General features: G+C 39.8%; 1 protein-coding gene across 2 annotated transcripts in view; it reads right to left on the minus strand.

The window, feature by feature from the left end:
* npr2 (natriuretic peptide receptor 2) overlaps positions 1 to 17,632 on the minus strand; it is an 84,640-nt gene continuing 67,008 nt past the window's right edge. The window contains exons 16-22 of one of the 2 annotated variants that reach the window (XM_006803484.3): positions 15,163 to 15,309; positions 14,359 to 14,482; positions 9,407 to 9,475; positions 8,990 to 9,164; positions 5,513 to 5,611; positions 2,378 to 2,469; positions 1 to 543 (exon numbers count right to left, since the gene is read on the minus strand). In XM_006803484.3, the coding sequence (XP_006803547.1) occupies positions 481 to 543; positions 2,378 to 2,469; positions 5,513 to 5,611; positions 8,990 to 9,164; positions 9,407 to 9,475; positions 14,359 to 14,482; positions 15,163 to 15,309 (769 nt within the window). In that variant the 3' untranslated portion in view covers positions 1 to 480. Of the gene's footprint in view, positions 544 to 2,377; positions 2,470 to 4,594; positions 5,612 to 8,989; positions 9,165 to 9,406; positions 9,476 to 14,358; positions 14,483 to 15,162; positions 15,310 to 17,632 lie in introns of those variants that run through there. The other variant, XM_035913246.2, reaches the window with a different exon arrangement.

A 17,632-nucleotide genomic window follows, 5' to 3' on the forward strand; every position in this document is an offset into this window, starting at 1 on the left:
TTACTGAGTTTATTGAACAAAATATTTTACAGTATCTTGGATATACATATATACATATTATCTTGCACTGTGTAACACGACTGAACCTCCTGCAGTGACATCGATTGCAGCGCCGTGCCTGCACACTTCAATGGAAATAGGAATACATCATTGACTTTCAAACACATTATACAAATTTTAATATAGAAAGCACAAAAAATAAGAATTTATCAGTGAAAAGTACCCACTCTCAGGACAGAAATTCTTCATACAAAAACAACTTTACAGTTTTAATCTCGCTTTTTTTGCAGTTTCAGTATGCAGGTAATAAATATACCTGGAATTCCCTCTTTGTTGTTGTTGTAGGGTGTCATTCACCTTTCCTCTGCAGGGAAATCACCATTAAAGACTTATTCTAGAACAAATAAAAGAAGTGGCTCGGCCACTGGAGCTTCTGCTGGCGTCTCCACCACTGCTGCTCTCACATTATCAGCAGGCCTCTCAGATAACATACACATCAGTCTTCTCCCCAAGAAGCCAGTACGTTCTCATTTTGCCTTTGCCCTGGAAAAACACAGAAATCAATAAGTTCATCAATGGAGATGAAGAGTGGAGGGGTTGGTATCCTCTGCTGACCTTTGCTTAAAGGTGACACTATAAAGCTTTTAAGTCTCCCTTTGCTCACATATGACACTTTAAATTATATATTCTGACTATAGATAAACTTGAAAGGATATTTACTCCTAAATGATTTACCTCTCAAAATTATTAAACCACTTTTGATTGCTGCTTTTACCTTCAAGTTAGATTTAATACGAGGTAACCAGTTTATCTACATTTTATTAGGTACATACATGGGTTGGAACAACTTTTGCCCTCAGAGCTGCTTTAATTCTTCATGTCATAGATTCAACAACGACCTGGAAACATTCCTCAGAGATTTTGATCCATTCTCCATCAACTGCTGCAACCATCAAGCAGTTGCTGCAGTTTTTGCCAGTTGCGCATCCAGGATGCAAAACCTGTTCTACCTCATCCCAAAGGCAGAAGAGATCTGTTGACTGTGGAGGCCATTTGAGTACAGTGAGCTCATTGTGATGTTCAAAAAAACTGTTTGAACATCACAACGATGATTTGAGCTTTGGCATGGCACATTACCCTGACAGAAGCAGCCATCATAAGATGGGTACGCTCTGTTCATAAATATAAGGACATGGTCAGCAACATTACTCAGGCAGGCTGCGGTGTTTAAAAAAGGCTCAGTTGGTACTAAGGGGCCCAAATGTGCCAAGAAAGTATCCCAAACACCATTACACTACCATCAGCAGCCTGAACTGTTGATAAAAGACAGGATGGATCCATGCTTTTATGTCATTTATGCGAAATTCTGACCCAACCATCTAAATGTGGCAGCAAAATCGAAACTCATCAGACCAGGCAATATTTTCGAATCTACTGTCGTCCCATTTTCTGTGAATGCCAGCCTCAGTTTCCTTAGCATATAGGAGTGGCATCTGGTGTGGTCTTCTGCTGCTGTAGCCCATCTACCCTAAATTTCGATGTCATGCGCATTCAGAGATGGTCTTCTGCATACCCTGGTTGTAACAAGTGGTTATTTGAGTTACAGTTGCCTTCTTATCAGCTCGAAGCAGTCTGGAAATTCTCATCTGACATCAATAAGGCATCTTCACCTGGAGAACTGCTGCTCACTGAATATTTTCTCTTTTTTAGGCCAATCTCTGCAAACCCTAGAGGGGGTTCTGTGAGAAAATGTCAGAAGATCAGCAGTTTCTAAAATATCCACACCAACCCTTCTGGTATCACCAACCATGCCACGTTCAAACTCACCTAAATCACAATTTTTCTCTGATCCTCGGTTCAAGCTTCAGCATCTTATATTCACCATGTCTACATACTTAAATGCATTGAGTTGCTGCCATGTGACTCCAGAAAATCATAATGACGTTTGAACATTTAACAATACGAGTCATAGATAAAAGAAATGATATGAATATTATAAACACAAATACGCTGTTGAAAAAAGGATTTTAGTTGCTAATAAAATAGTTTTGTTGCTCGAGGGTTAAAAACACAAGACATCTGCTGTGTTTCATTTATTTACCTAAGAACTTGTCTCATTTAAAGATATTGATCTCTCCTCCTTGGGATGTTAAAATCAATCCCAGCATCCTCATTGATAGTTACAGCCTTGAGTTTACAGGCTGACATATTAATCAGTTAATTAAACCAATAATCCTCAGGCTGATCTATAATGAAAATCATTTGTTGTAGGTTTATCAGTGACATATTTATTTATTTTTATTAACATTCACAATACATATGAACTCACTTTTAAGGCAAAGGTTTAATTTGGTTTCATTCAGATGACGGTTCCTACCTTCATTTCTACGTCTCCTCGTAATTGGAGATCAAAGTAACCAAACTCATCGAGCACTTCTTTGGTGGCCGAGGACACGTGGATCTTTAAGGCTAGAAGAGACAGCAAACACAGCGTGAATGACAAATAACAGCTCACATATCTGCTTTCATCTCCAACCTCAAGATAACAGCTCACAGGAAAACTGTGGAGATGAGCCAATGCATCAAAATGCTAACGGTGATGAAAATCTGTATTGTTTTGTCCTAATAATGCACACAGTGCAGGGATGTGAGATGCGATTCTTGCCCATGAAGCTTCATGCTGCACTGTTAATCGCTGGCTAAGGGCCCTTAGCTGTAAGTGCCATCAATTATTTAGCAGAGGAGGCACAAAACAGGAAGGACCTCAGCAGTTAATCAATACATCTGAAGATTCACTCGCAAAATATCCAGTTATTGATTCATAACACGCTACTGCTGTCACTGCCAGTTAAGAAAAGAAATGTCAGCACGAACAGCATCAGATGCAGCGGGTCACCGCGGCTTATAATTAGCTCACAAATCAGATTTTTTCTTCAGGAGTGCTTCCATCAAAACTCATTAAGAAATGAGTCAGAGACAGAGATGAACAGGTCCTGCGTGCGGTGATAAAGGCTCTGTTATTTACTGCTGTTAATTCTGGTAGTCTGGTTCTTGTTTGTTCAATGGGACACGTCCAAAATGTCAACCTCAGTGTTGTTTCTCGATTTGCCAGCCTACAGCTACAGCTAAAGCACACGTCTTTAATTAATAAAAAAAATATCAGTGCACAATTTAATTTTGGATTTTCTCTAAAGTAATTAAAGATGCATGCTGTACAATCATTCTACCCTGGAAAAAGAACAGTTCAAAGAAATCATTACAAGCTCAAAATCATTCTGAAATTCATGCGCATGATGGTTATAAGTAAATGTTTGATTATAACTGTGTCTCACATGGTGATATAACCCTTTACAGTTTACCCAAAAGGCATTTTTTCAAAATTGGGGTGAGTCCTGTATCTCAGAAAAAAAAATCAGCTTATTCTAAAGGGGTGAGGTGGGAAGCTCTGACTACTTTTTCATTACTTATAATTTAAACATCAACGGGCCCAGGATAGATCCTTGTGGGATCCCTGTGGATTTTGCAATTTGACAAATTGAGATTTGTTTAGAAATATACGGTTATATCAGTTTAAGCATTAAAAAACATAAGCTAGATGTGGAAAAAAATAAAGTGAATATAAAGACGCCAAATTTCAACCCACTACTATATACAAGGAAGGTCTGTAACTTGGAAAACATTAAAGCTATTTTACTTTTAAAAAATCAGCCTATTCTGAAGTTGTATACTTCATCATATGCTTAACCTCCTAAGACCCGAACTCTTTCATGGCATGCATTTTAAATTTTTCTTTGCTATTTGGGTTGATTGGGACCTAAAGAATGTAAAAACAAAGGATTACCAGATTTTTATTTATTTTTTACCTAATTTTTGTTTGTGAGAAAAATGAGATCCACATATGAGGACATTTGTTTCAAATTTTGATAGAACAGTGGCAGTATAATCCTCGTAAGTGCATATCAGGCCCTTGTAGAGAAAACTTGTATTTTGGTCTAGATGTCCCAAAATGTGATGTCCACATATGTGGACACCAGGTCCTAGGAGGTTAAAAAAGTTCTCATTTCAGTTTCCCATTAAAAAAGCTTTTCAAATATTCAACTAAACCAAATGCAGTACCAAGTTTGGGATTTTCTATATGTACAGATGGGTGGCAAATTAAAGGCAAAGCCAACAGTAAGATTCAAAGACAAAATCAACTGGATCACAATAATTCATCCTTAAGAGACTAATGTCGCGTTCAGACCAAACACAAAGCAAAGTTTTTATGCAGCTCAGTTCATTTTAAGAATTTATGCTATTTCCCCCTGTCTGATGTCAACAGAAGCAAACCTGTGTTTGTGTAAATATTTCAATTTTAAATTTGCCTCACGCTACAGTGCGGATTCGCCCGACACAATTTTATCTGCTTTGTTAAGACTGGTGTGATTTCCAAAAGCCAAGAAGCACATCAAGCTAGATGTTGGCCAGTTTGTTCGTGCATTTATTTTGTGTTTCGTATTCTGTTCTTTTTCTTCTATCTAATAGTAGCTTATTTTTTTCCCGCTATCATAATGTAGCATGTTTGCACTGGTCGTCTTGGTTTTCAGTTACTTCTAGTCTTCTTTTTGCTCATCTTTTGTCTTTCTCCTGTCTCTGTGGCCATGTTTGGTAATAGAAATTGACAAAACTTTTGTCTTTTTGTTATTTCCTATTTTAATTTGAAGATAAGCTTTCTTTTATTTCCTGTTTCTGTTTCCCTCCTTTGTGAATGTCCGCCCCACCTTCATTGTTTTTACCTGTGGCTAATCTTGCGTTTTATGTGTTTATGGTATCTTTTTTAAATTCAAGGGTACTTTTAATAATATGGCTTGATGCTTTATTCACACACCAACAAATAGGTAAAGAAAGTTTGCTCATCTACGATGAGTTGTCACTATGGTTAATTTATTCCAGCTGTCTGCCACACCTCTACATTAAAGTTAAAAGGAAATGCATCGGTGTCTTCCTCCTCTCTTCTCTGACCTCATGATCCATTTAAGACATCCTTCATCCTGGGGTACTGAGATTAACTTACAGAGTGACAGGGAGAAGGACTGAGGAGATGAGGAGGCACTGATTAGAGAAATGGGAAAGAAGCCTTTAGTCCTGTCTCCGGTTTTCTTTTTGTCAGAGTTGCCTTTTCTCCCTGGTAGCCTCCTGTTTCTAATTTCTGTCTTCCGTGCTTTCACATTTCCCAGTTTTTGTTTTCTCCTTTTGTTGCTTACCGTTGGACTTTGTGTTATCAGCTTTGTTTCTGTTTGAGTTTTTCTTTATGGACCTTATCACCAGCAGTGCACAAAAGAAGTGAAAAGTTAATTAAATACAGAGCAGCTGCAATACAAGAATAAGAATAAGCTGCGAGTCCTTTTTAACATCAACATTGCAAAGATTTGTACGAAGCGTGTTACTCCTTCTGTTGAAAACCCAGATTTATGTAGTGACGCCAGCTTTACATCCAACAGACAGCAGAGAGGAAAAACCCAGTGACACTCACCCTCTCCATTCGACTCCATCCGGGATGCCGTGTTGACAGTATCTCCAAACAAACAGTATCTGGGCATTTTCAGTCCCACCACGCCGGCACACACTGGGCCTGTAAAACAAACACTAAATATAGTCAGATTTTACCAAGGAAAAACAATCATCATACCTGAGGAGCTGGGAAGCTCTGTCATTACCGCACCTCAGGGAAATGTTAAATATGAAGACAGAGGTGTGAGTGAAAGGAAACTGCTCTAAATTACAGTGACGACACTGAGTGCCAGCCTATGCATGTTGGATCGTTTCAGCTGCTGAACTAGAACATAAACAGTGCCTCTATGAGCTGACACAGTCTAAATACTGTGCAAGAAGCTTCTTATAAGTTACGTCAAATTAAAAAGAACAAAACAAGGGGGGCTCTTGTGCTCATTTCCAGCTCCTAATTTCTACTCTTGGACTCTGTACTGGAGGGGTCTTTTTTTAGACTTTTTAGACATTCATCTGCTGTCTGAAGTAAGACATTTTAGCTCCTCTCCTTTTAAGCTAACTTTCTTCATCAGCCACTTCGGAGCACAGAGTTGCTGAGATGACCATATTAGCAGTGTCCTTTTTCATTGACATCATACGGAGCTAAGAGTAGAAAAAATACTCTAAACAAAGCATTTAGAGCTGTTCAGCTCACAGAATCTATTTGTACATATTTCATTGTCATGTTTAAGATGAGCCTCCACCACTCTGGCAATGCATATATGACAGAAAATGAGTAAAAGAATAACATCCCCCCCTTTAAACTCCATCTGTTTGGGTATTCGAAGAATGGAATTTACAAAGGCTCTGGATACTGTTAGCTAATCTCATGCCCTGGATAACACGTTTCTTTTATAGTCCAAAAACTATTAATTTATTTTTTATGTTTTTGCCAGGATACACATGAAGAATCACTCAACAGTTATTAAAAAGCATTTAAGTGGGGGCGTTCGGAAATCAGAACCCAGAGACTTAAAGAGACACATGAGGCTGACTAATTTTATTGCATGAAAAGCAGTTAGAATAATTCAGCCTTTCTACAAGCGCCTCGCTCATCTAGTTTAAGAGGAGTGAGTGTGTGGAGACAGAGAAATGTGCCTTGCTTAGTTCCCAATAATGTCTGAACAAGCTGTCATAATTGCAGGATTCAGGTAGCCTGATTCAGCTTTTTGAATCTTTGATTTGTTCAAAAAGGTCACTTGTTACCAGGGAGCTTCCCATCTGGGGCCAATTAACTTTCGATAGACTCAAAGAGCATTTAATAATGAGATTGTGATCTTCTGCCACGGTGGGGAAAATAGCCACATCAATGGAATAACAGCAACAGAAAAAAGTCTCAAAAAAGTGGGCGAGCATGGAAGAGACCAATGCAACTGTACCTACCGCTTTTTGTTATTCAGTTGTCCCATATGTGATCTGATCGGGTATTGTCGACTTATTTAACCTTTCAAGGCAATTTTTTAGGGTTTCCGATAATCACTCTGATCATCGATGACCCTCGAAGTGATTGTTAACTATTTGCTGGTCTTCCTATCCATGGATTTAATCTTATTATAATTGTACTATTATTTATTATTAGCGTAGCATTAAATTTAATCTGCCAGTCTGTAGTTTCATGTTGGTGTCTACTGACTGTGATTGCCCGTTCTGTACCATTGTTTCCTCCTACGCCTTTCTTCTGCCACCAGTCGAATTGACTGGGAGAGAATGGATCATCTCGACCACCAGCTGGTGTTTTGTAGTGGTGAAATTGACGAGCAGTGCAGACACACCAGCACAAGTACAAAATGCTGGCACTGGTGGTGGTCAATTGCATGGCCTATATCACCAAAGTCATTTTATATCATAGGCCACATACAACCCACTTTGATCTTAAGTGGGCTGGACTAAATAGACCCCCCTTTCTGTCAGCCTAAGGAAGTTTAACTACGTATTAGCTATCTATTATAAAAAAAAAAAGTTTCTATATTAGATAGTGGAAAAACAGGAACTTTTCTGTCATCAATTTTGTTTTTTATTACATAATTACCTTCCTGTAGTATAAATAGCAATGTCTAACCAACTCTTTATCAGTAGGAAGAATTTATAAAAATACAGTTAAAAGTCCAAAGTTTTTGCCTTCTTTCAAATTTTTCCACTGTCATCCAGAATCGAGTGCTTGCAGGGCCAGTACTGACCCCCAGGCCTTTTGTTTGGCACACCTAATAATGTTTCAGGGTTAGGTAAATTACAGAATTTTCCCTGGGAGGGCTTTGGGGTATACCCTTAAATCCCATGTGTCAAACATAAGGCCCGGGGCCAGAATCAGGCTGGCAAAAACTCCAATCTGGCCCACTGGAGATCTTTGGAAAATGTGAAGGAGAACATGCATTTTGGACTTTTAACTATATTTTCATAAATTTTACAGCTCGTCCTATTAATGAAGGCCTCAACCATAGGTGTCCATACTACACCAAAGTAATATCAAAGTAATTACCAAAGTAATAGACAAACAAACAAACAGTTTTCATTTAAATTAAATAAATACAAATAATAAGAGAGGAAAACAATGTTCCAACATGAGAAGTTCTGTTTTGTATTCATTGTAAACAGTCTGTGTTTTTCTCTGTAAACTATATCCACAAATACTCAATAAAAATATTTTGAATAAATTAAATAAATACATAAAATATTTTTTTTTGTTAATTAAAAAAACTTTCTGCTTTATAATTAAAGGACAGTATGGGCAATGAGAACCTTTAATTTAACACAAAGAGTCATGCTGTAAAATTTCTTCCATTAAGCAGAGCAGCGTTTCTTTATTATATTGTAAAACTGAGACGTGCTGTTGATATTGCACTTCTTTATATTGAGATATCGCAGGGTTTAAATGCGCAGCTAAATGGATTTGCACGGATGGCCCTGATGTAAAATGAATTTGACTTCCCACTCTTAAATTGCAGGAAAAACATAGAAGAAACAGTAATGCTGGCACAAATAACAAATAATAATAATGGATACCCCTGTGACCTCCCTGCTGCTGATAGTATTGGATATTAGAATAGAATAGAATAATCCTTTAATTGTCCCACAAGGGGAAATTTGGTTGTAACAGCAGCCAGAAAGACACATATACACACATTGACTGGATATTGACTATACAGAAGCTCCCAACTCTAATATCGAGGATAAGGCTTCCTGTTCCATCCAGCTAACGGTCCCTGTTTAGAAAAGCACATCTAATTAAAGCAAAACTATTGCGATGACTGTTGATGGCATTTCATTACAGATGTAGTCACTCATTTGCTCTTCATATGTTTATGTTTACCTGCATGTTACTAAATCCTGCTGCAAATGCAAACCTTGAAGCTTCTGATACTAAAACTGCACCAAAACATGTTTTTGTGGTGAAGTAAACAAGAAAACTGGAACCCTGCAGGTTTTACATTTTCCACTGGCCACCACCTTGTGAGTTAAGACTCACCTGTGTGTATGCCTATCCTGAGTCTCAGCTGGTCATTGGGTCTGTGTCGGATCTTGAACGTTTTGACCTGCTCTAACAGGGCCAGCGACATCCCGGCGATCTCTCTGGCGTGGAGTTTACCGTTCCGCACCGGCAGCCCAGACACTACCATGTAGGCGTCGCCGATGGTCTCAACCTGAGGGACCAATCACAAGAAGATCAGTTTTAACCTTCGAGTAAATAAGTCAACTAATTATTTCTATGAGCTGCTGTGATGTTTTTAGTTTTAACATTATCTGCTTTGATTTTTGCCTATATAAGTTGGCTGAAAGGGAGATAAAACTGCTTATTTCAGACAGAGGATGAAGGGAGGGGCTACACACGTCCTTCTTATGCAAAGCTAGTATAATAGACTCTTCACTGATTATCCCGACGTACCTTGTATACATCAAAGTTGTCGATGATTGCATCAAAACATGTGTACAGATCGTTGAGCAGCGTGACAACCTGTTGAGAGAGAAGTTTTCATGATTCTGTGTTTTCAGTGCAGCAAGAAAAGATAAGAGGTGGAAGTTTTTAGCTCATATCCTGTTTCTCAACCCAAAGCATTATGAGTTAATGAAAAATGTAGAAGTGCACGCTGTAAATCCAGCACTGGGCGCCCTGTTTTCTTTTGTTGAAAGGCTGACAGACTGGGAGACGAGCGCGTCTGTAAAAACCTCAGAGCCACTCGCATTATTTCTGTCCCTGGACGATTTCCAGGCTTTGAGGCTTACTGAAAAACACAAATACGAGACGATAAATCAAATCCACAGATGGAATATTACAAACGCACAATCTGTCTTAAATTTAGGAAATTGAATTGGCTCGTAATGTAGCGGTAATCTCACCGGCTGGCTGTTTATTCAGAGGCCATTATTATTATTTGGGCTTCATATTAGATGTTCGGTTTTTTATTCCTTTTTTTTTTTTTTACAGCTGTTTTCTGAACCTAAAAAAAACCAAACATTTGAAGCAGGGACATTTGGTCCTGAGTGAACTGTGATGAACCAGGATATAATTTCTGACCTATTTGTTGTCAAGTTCTTGAGTTTTCTAAGTATTAGGTTTTGCTTGGGAAGTGGCCAGGAAGCATCTGCGTGGCAGCTGGATTAAGAGCTTATTGAATTCTCTAAATATTAAGAAAAGGTGCTTCAGTGCTTTGTTTATTACCTCCTTTAGCAGAGGATGCATTAAACAAACCCTTTATGAAAGAAAAGCTCATGCAGTTGCTTAATTCAAAGACACATGAAATTAAATGACTAGTATAACCGACATCATGTAAATTACAGCTGTATTTTCTATCTTATGGTAAAACCTGATAATATGAAGATGTGCTCTCTATAAAAAAAAAAAATCTTTTATACAGATTTTATATTTAAAAAATTTTTTTTAAATTACATCTTATAAAGCTCTGGGCCATGGGAGCAGCAGTCTAATGGTGAATTTATGTCACAGCGCTTGTGTCCACTGTGTAGGTCTACATAGGGAGATTTGAAAACGTGCTTGTGTGCAGTTTCCAAAAATCAGCAGCACATAGCTCGACACTGGACGAGTGTAGGTCAGATGCTAATTGATTGATAAGCTAAAGAGAACTGAGAAGGGAGCGACAGTGGAAGTTACCACGAAGAGAAAAAATCTCAAAGATTTTTAAAAAAGCACCTTGAGAAGCACAAAGTATGGAGGGCCACGGGTGTCAAAATAAATTAGCTAAATACATCAATAAATAGTGAACAAAATGTGTAAAAAATTAAAATTGGAAATTTATTAAACGTTTTAAAACAAATGAGTTTATAGTGATTTATATATGTAATTATTATTCCCAATTTTACTTAATTCATGACATTTAATTTATTATTTAATTATGCATTAGTTTAATTCACTTTGGCACTTGTGGCCCTCCATACAATGATGATGATGATCTGCAGTGACAACAACAACAACAACAACAACAACAACAACAAAAGCACAATCAAGAATCGCCAGGAGAGGTTTTTTGTGATACTGCCCCCTAGGCGAAGGCAAACAGCTACAACATGTGGACGACAGTCTGCAAAGCTGTCTGTAGGCTGTGATTAGGACCACTGCAGAACTAATATTAACACAAGTAACAAATAATTTTTTATTCTTTTTTTGGGGGAGATGGGGTTGCTGCCTTTATTAGATGAGATTAGCGCAGCGAAGAGGAGACGAAATGGGGACAGAGAGAGATTGGGGGAAGTCACGTAGTGACCGGCTTCAGGTCAGCGTCACATTTAGCTTTGCAGCATATGGCTGCCTCCTGGACCTGTAAGCCAAACCAGCATCCAGGAAATAAGGACGTTTCTACAGAACGTCACTTTCTCTGCCATTTGGGAATCTGAGCTCCTGCACTGACCCTCTCACAAACTGTAACCCGGTGCACAACAACACCAGAGCATGGCGCGAGCCAGCAGCTGTGACTCATTTTTAATACAAACCTCCATTCACAAAAGTGATAACGACGAACTGCCAGTAAACAGAGATGTCTGAATCTCCTTCTGTCCAACCATATCCTTCAGGTGTTCCCAAGACGTTCCCAAAGCATAATCTCTCAACTGGCTTGTGTCCTAGCTTTACCCAAGTATAGCCTTACTAAAATCCCTCACCTAGGTGGGGCTCAGGGCCCTCATCAAATGCTCACGCCATTTCAACTATCCTCTATGTGAAGGAGTAGTGGCTCCACACTGAGCTCCTCCCAAATAACCAAGATCCTCATTCTATGTATGTGTCATATATGTGTCGTATCTGTTAATCAGGCACTGCAAATTATTTAATCCCAACACTGTCTACTGTCACCAGGGAGCAGTGTCACAAACAAGTTGTCTCTGGGCTACTCTTGCTCATGCTGTTGGACCTTTAGCCAGCTGTGGAGAAGACAGAAGTTACAACATCTAAAAAGACCTTCCTTGTAGTAAAGTGAAGCTGAGTGTTACAGAAACCATGATACTAATACCTGACTGCATACCGACTTTGCTGTCGTCGTGGAAGTACAAACGCAATGTGTGAAATATTGTGGAAAAACCTGAAAACACCCTTTGATTTATGTGTATATATGTCACTGAGTGTGCTAGTGGAGCATCAGAAACAAAACAATGACCCACTCATCACAGCGTTGCTCTTTGCTGTGCTGCTGATCAAAGCTCTGATAATTACAACTTTCAACACTAGGAGTGAAATATTTCTTTTAACATAGTACTCCCGGGTTAATTTGTGCTTTGTTTTGTCTGGAAATGTGTTTGTACTCTACTATCGTATCCATATGTAATTGATTTTATTTCATATTTTACTATTGAGAAGCACTTTGGTGTACCTCTGGTCTTTAAATGTACAATATAAATAAAGTATTGATTGATTACATGATTTAAATTACTGCTTCTCTGTGGCATTTACACTGTAGGAAAAAAAACAGCTGCCACTTAAACACCAGATTAATGATTTCCGTGGCCCGACACATATACCTGTAATCCACACACCTTTCAGCTGCATACAGTATATTTATACCATATATAGCTTCATTATAGAGAAAATCTTATGGTAGGCAAGACAGCTGACTCCTTCATTTTACTGCAGAATCCGCACTGGCTGACTCTGGGTGCAGGTGACATCCATCACATGTCCAAAAAAAGCACTTTGGGTGAATGATGATCCTCAGGAATAATCTACAGCATTCTGAAAATGGCTGTTTGGGTGCACAGAGAGCCGCTATAATTACAGGTCAAGATGAGGTGAAGAGTTTGATTGACAGGGGGATTTTGGCATTGTGTGTGTGTGACCTGACAGGATTGGCTCCAGAGCTTAACCAGGGCTGGGGAAAGAAAAGAGTTCCTTCACCTCCGAAGTACATTTTTTTATTAGAAGGAATATAGATGTAATATCTGAAACTACTTCTTCTTTAACCCTTGTTGTCTTCTAAGCAATGCATTTCTTCTTTATATAGAAATTAGGTGTTTGTAAGCAGTTATAAGTATTTATTGTGTAACAGGGAACAGTTTTTCCTTTGGGTATCAAGCAAAGGGGAAAGGAATGTGTATCTGCAGTTCCTCTAGTGGCCACTTGGGGCTGGCTCCCCACAAAAATTGAATTCCCATGGAGTCTCATGTTGAAATGCTCAACTTTACTATTGCTTAGCAATCAACTATTGACCAAAGCAATCACAGTTATGTTTTTCCATTCAGGACTGTATAAATATACATCTTCCCCAACTGGTATACCACTTTCCAACTATCCATCCATCCATCCATTCGCTTCCGCTTATCCTTTTCAGGGTCGCGGGGGGCGCTGGAGCCTATCCCAGCTGTCATAGGGCGAGAGGCGGGGTACACCCTGGACAGGTCGCCAGTCTGTCGCAGGGCCAACACACAGGGACAGACAACCATTCGCACTGTCATTCACTCGCACATTCACACCTAGTGGCAATTTGGATTATTCAACTAACCTATCCCCACAAACGGCATGTCTTTGGACAGTGGGAGGAAGCCGGAGTACCCGGAGGGAACCCACGCAAACACGGGGAGAACATGCAAACTCCACACAGAAAGACCCCGGCCTGATGGTGGAATTGAACTCAGGACCTTCTTGCTGTGCGGCAACAGTGCTAACCACAGTGCCACCGTGCTGCCCCACTTTCCAACTAGTTGGGGAATAATCATTTTTCCCTAGTGACTGGTGGTTGCCAGTAGGTTGCCAACCAGTCTCTAGGATGATGGGCTAACACAGCAGAGGTAAATCCATCATCTACGAGATCCTGTAAAGGGGATGCGGCCACAATTAAAACATCTGTGCTTTCTCTGCTTTCCATGTGAAAAGTCAAGATGTCTGCTTTGGAAAAAAGGTCTACAAGGCCTTTTTTATTCTTTCTTTTTTAGCTTTGTCAAATAACATAACCCTTTCTTCCGCACACTGGAAGAGAAACATATTTTTGTTTTTTCTCAGGGTGATTCCAGTTCACCTGACTGTGTGATATTGTCCATTAGCAGACATATCTTCCAGATGAAGTCTAGAAACCACTTTGGTATTTAAGTGAGAGGGAGATATGTGGTGGCATAACGTGACTCAACTCTGAGTCAACGTACTCTACCATCTAACAACTGTACTATTTTCAGTCGCGGACTATGTGTGGGAACACACACTATGAGACACACTGTAGATGGAGACCCGGTGAGCACTTTTCATGCATGAGTAGAGAAGGGAGAATTCACTGCAACTGCGATCACGACCACTGATTTTTTAAAAGCTTTAAGATTAGCTTGAAAGTCAGAAAAGTTAACACTTAAATGCTGTCAGAAGCAGACAAAACTGAGGTTTGCGATGAGGCAGTGATCGGCGTGTACCTGTAGCGGCGTGCTCTCTGCAGACATGGATGTGAAGCCCACGATGTCGCTGAAGTAAATCGTGACACTGTCGAATGCCTCTGCCTGCACGGTCTCCCCTCTTTTCAGCTGTTCTGCTACAGAGCTGCATAAACAATGACAGAGAGAAAGCAAGAATCAGAAAGGAGGAAGGAAACAAGATGTATATATTTTAATTATGTTAAGTTTTTGAATTAAAATATAATCAAAGATATGTTTCTTTGAATCACAATTACATCAATGCCCCAGAGGCTCAATTATAACCAGATGTCAGTTTATCTTTGCTAATTCTGCTGACGCTAATTTCCTGTTAATCGAATGATACCAAAGCCAAAAAAAGAAGTTTACTCAATTCACACGTGTGGTGAGAAATGAAATGTGTCCTTCCTCTCAGGCCTTTCTCTGACAGTCTGGCTTTGATGGAGGGGAAGCAGGAAAAAGCAGATAAGTGGGTAAGAAAGATGGGATTTGTTCCTGTGGTGTTATCCAAATGCCTAAACTCGCTATCACGTCTGATCTGCCGGCTCACTTTAATGAGCGGTTCGCCTGTCAGTTCTCTGTGTTCCCTTTCATCTACAGTGAGATGGCACCGCGGGGAAATGTGTATCCGTTAATAAAATGCAGCACTGGGAGGAATTCGGAGTCTTTAATTAATACAGGGATTTAACACAAATGACAAAGTGTCATTGAGACACCCAATTTGCTGTGTTCGAGTTCACTGGGAGTTTTAAGCTTTTGGCTGTGGGGCTAAAAATATGAACGCTGTTATTTTTTCTTCTTTCTTACTGTGGTAAAATTTGATAGAGGAGGTTTTCAGCTTTCCGTTTCTCCTCAAGGTAAGCCTGTGTTCGCTCCTCCACCAGGTTCTCCAGGTTGTTGGCATACTGCTCCATCCTGGACAGCAGGTTGTTCAGAATACTGGTGCTGCCCTCTCTGTTGAGCACACAAACAAACACACATAACATGAACATAACATTTAATATAGTGCCATCCATTTATTTCCCAATGCTCGTCTGGTTCTGGGTAAGCAGTCCCTTGCTCTTCTAGTGGAACATGGAGGTATTCCCAGGATAACCCAGAGACAAAATCTCTTGAGGATGTCCTGAGTGAGCCGCAACATCTCCTCCCAGCTGGACATGTGGACCTATGAGGCGTCAGATGTCCAAACCACCTCATCTGATATCTTTCAATGACTATGTCTCCTAAGCCTAGTCCACTTACAAAGCAATTCCTTCATCATGCATCATGTTTTGTAGCTAATGACTGGTTAGTAGTGGATATTTCAGCCAGAGGTTGTCTAGGGAAACCTCTAATGTATTTACCACCTCCTCATTTGTCAATTAAGAGTATCAATCACTCTCACTGGTAATTGCTTCAATCACTTCAGTCAACATGGACTTTGCATCACAAGCATTTTTTTCACCCATCATTGCTTTTTGTCACTGGCAATCTACGCCCTGTGGCTGCCACTTTGCTGCTGGTCCCTTCTTGTGTTGATGCCCTTCAGAGAAGGGAAGAAAAAACTGAAGAGGAAGACAGTTTCAGCTGTTGTTGTCCGCTTGCAACCCTGCCAATGAGTCACAACCTTCAGCCTGATTTAGACTCCTGCGGTGTCTCTTTGAAGAGCCTGTGACATAACCTACGCAAGTGGCTGACGTCGTTGGAGGCGTTTATGCTTGTGCTTGTGCTGGTGCATTATGTGTATTGCGTATGCAATTACCTTGTTGGGTGTGTGGTTTAATGTAGCTGCAACCTAGATCTTCTGCTGAAGGATAAATCCCCATTTAATGCGGTGGAGGGGTTTGCATGCTCTGATCTCAAGAGTTACACTATATGGACAACAGTGTTGGGGGACACTCCTTAATCTTTGTATTTATGTGTTTTTACTCTAGTTGCTGCAGCTGTATCAAATCAAGCTCCTAGCATTGAAGTCTGTCTTTACAGACATGTATGAATGAACTAGTTGTTTCATACAGCTCACTGAGCGTAGTACTATAATAGCACGCCAACAAGTCAGTTCTTGGAATTTCTTCCTTCGATGATATTCCACAATCAACTGTGTTTAGCAGCCATAACAACTCAACCACAAAGTCTCAGGGGGGTAAAGTCTAGGGTAAGGTCTCAAGGGAATAACCGTTGGGGTTGCAGAGTAAATACAAGTAAACAATTCTCTGCTAACAGTGACTGCAGAGATCCAAATCTGTTCTGGCATTAACATCAGCACAAAAAGTGTGAGCCAGAAGCTTCATGGCATGGGTTTCCATGGCAGGCCAGCTCCTTCTGGTCTTCCAAGGTAATCTGGTCCTAAGTGAGGAGCCAGACCTCTACAATGACTGCAGCATGGAATTCAGAAACATCGCCTGGATCTGATGAGATACGAGTCGATTCACCCTGCAGTCAGACCTGAGGGGCTGGCCACCTGAACATGTCCCTAGTGCTCTATTTTCTAGACTTTTTTTTTTCTTTTGGACTTTTCAATCAGAGTTTAAGCTTACACCACAGTGAAGTGAATACAAGTGGAAAATCAAAGCCTGTAATGTAAAAATTAATAGAAATAGAGGGCAGAAACATTTTTAGCACTAGCATATAAACATATGACTGGGGTCTTGTTTTACTAAAGGAATTACTGAACTATGTTTAGCAGTTTCGCACTGTTTATGCTGAGACTTCACAGATTAAATGGCACTAAATGTAAACAACAGAGGTAAAAACTATAATTCAGAGGTCTTATTTGGAGTATTTGAGTAGCTCTCCCTCCTCAAACATGACCACCACTGTTAAACAGGTAAGACACAATAAAAGCACTGCAGCAGCCATTATTTTATATGTTATTTTCAGCATATAGCACACATACAGAGCAGCTGTTGTTCCCTTCTAAAGGTTAGGGTCTCCATTTCCTTATTACCGCTGCCCTTCACATTTATTTTATAATTATAAAAATCATGTATTGTATAATGTGTGGGTTTTTTTCTTTTTTCTCTTGAGATTTTTACATTCATATGCTTACGCACACACACACAAGCATGCTGGTACACGCATTTACTCCGACGGAGCAAGAAGGTGAGTCAGCCACACCACCATGGCGGCTAAAAGCATCAATGTCTGGCATCCTGCCACGTGTCTGCTGGGTCAAGGATCCTACACACACCCACATGTTTAAGTTTAAAGTACAAAACATCAGAAGGAGACATGAAAGACTGATGAGTATCAATGCACTGAATGCAATCACACAGGCCAACCACTGTTTACTGCAGCG

This window comes from Neolamprologus brichardi, chromosome 7, assembly GCF_056152115.1.
Source record: "Neolamprologus brichardi isolate AB-2024 chromosome 7, ASM5615211v1, whole genome shotgun sequence".
NCBI classification, from domain to species: Eukaryota; Metazoa; Chordata; class Actinopteri; order Cichliformes; family Cichlidae; genus Neolamprologus; species Neolamprologus brichardi.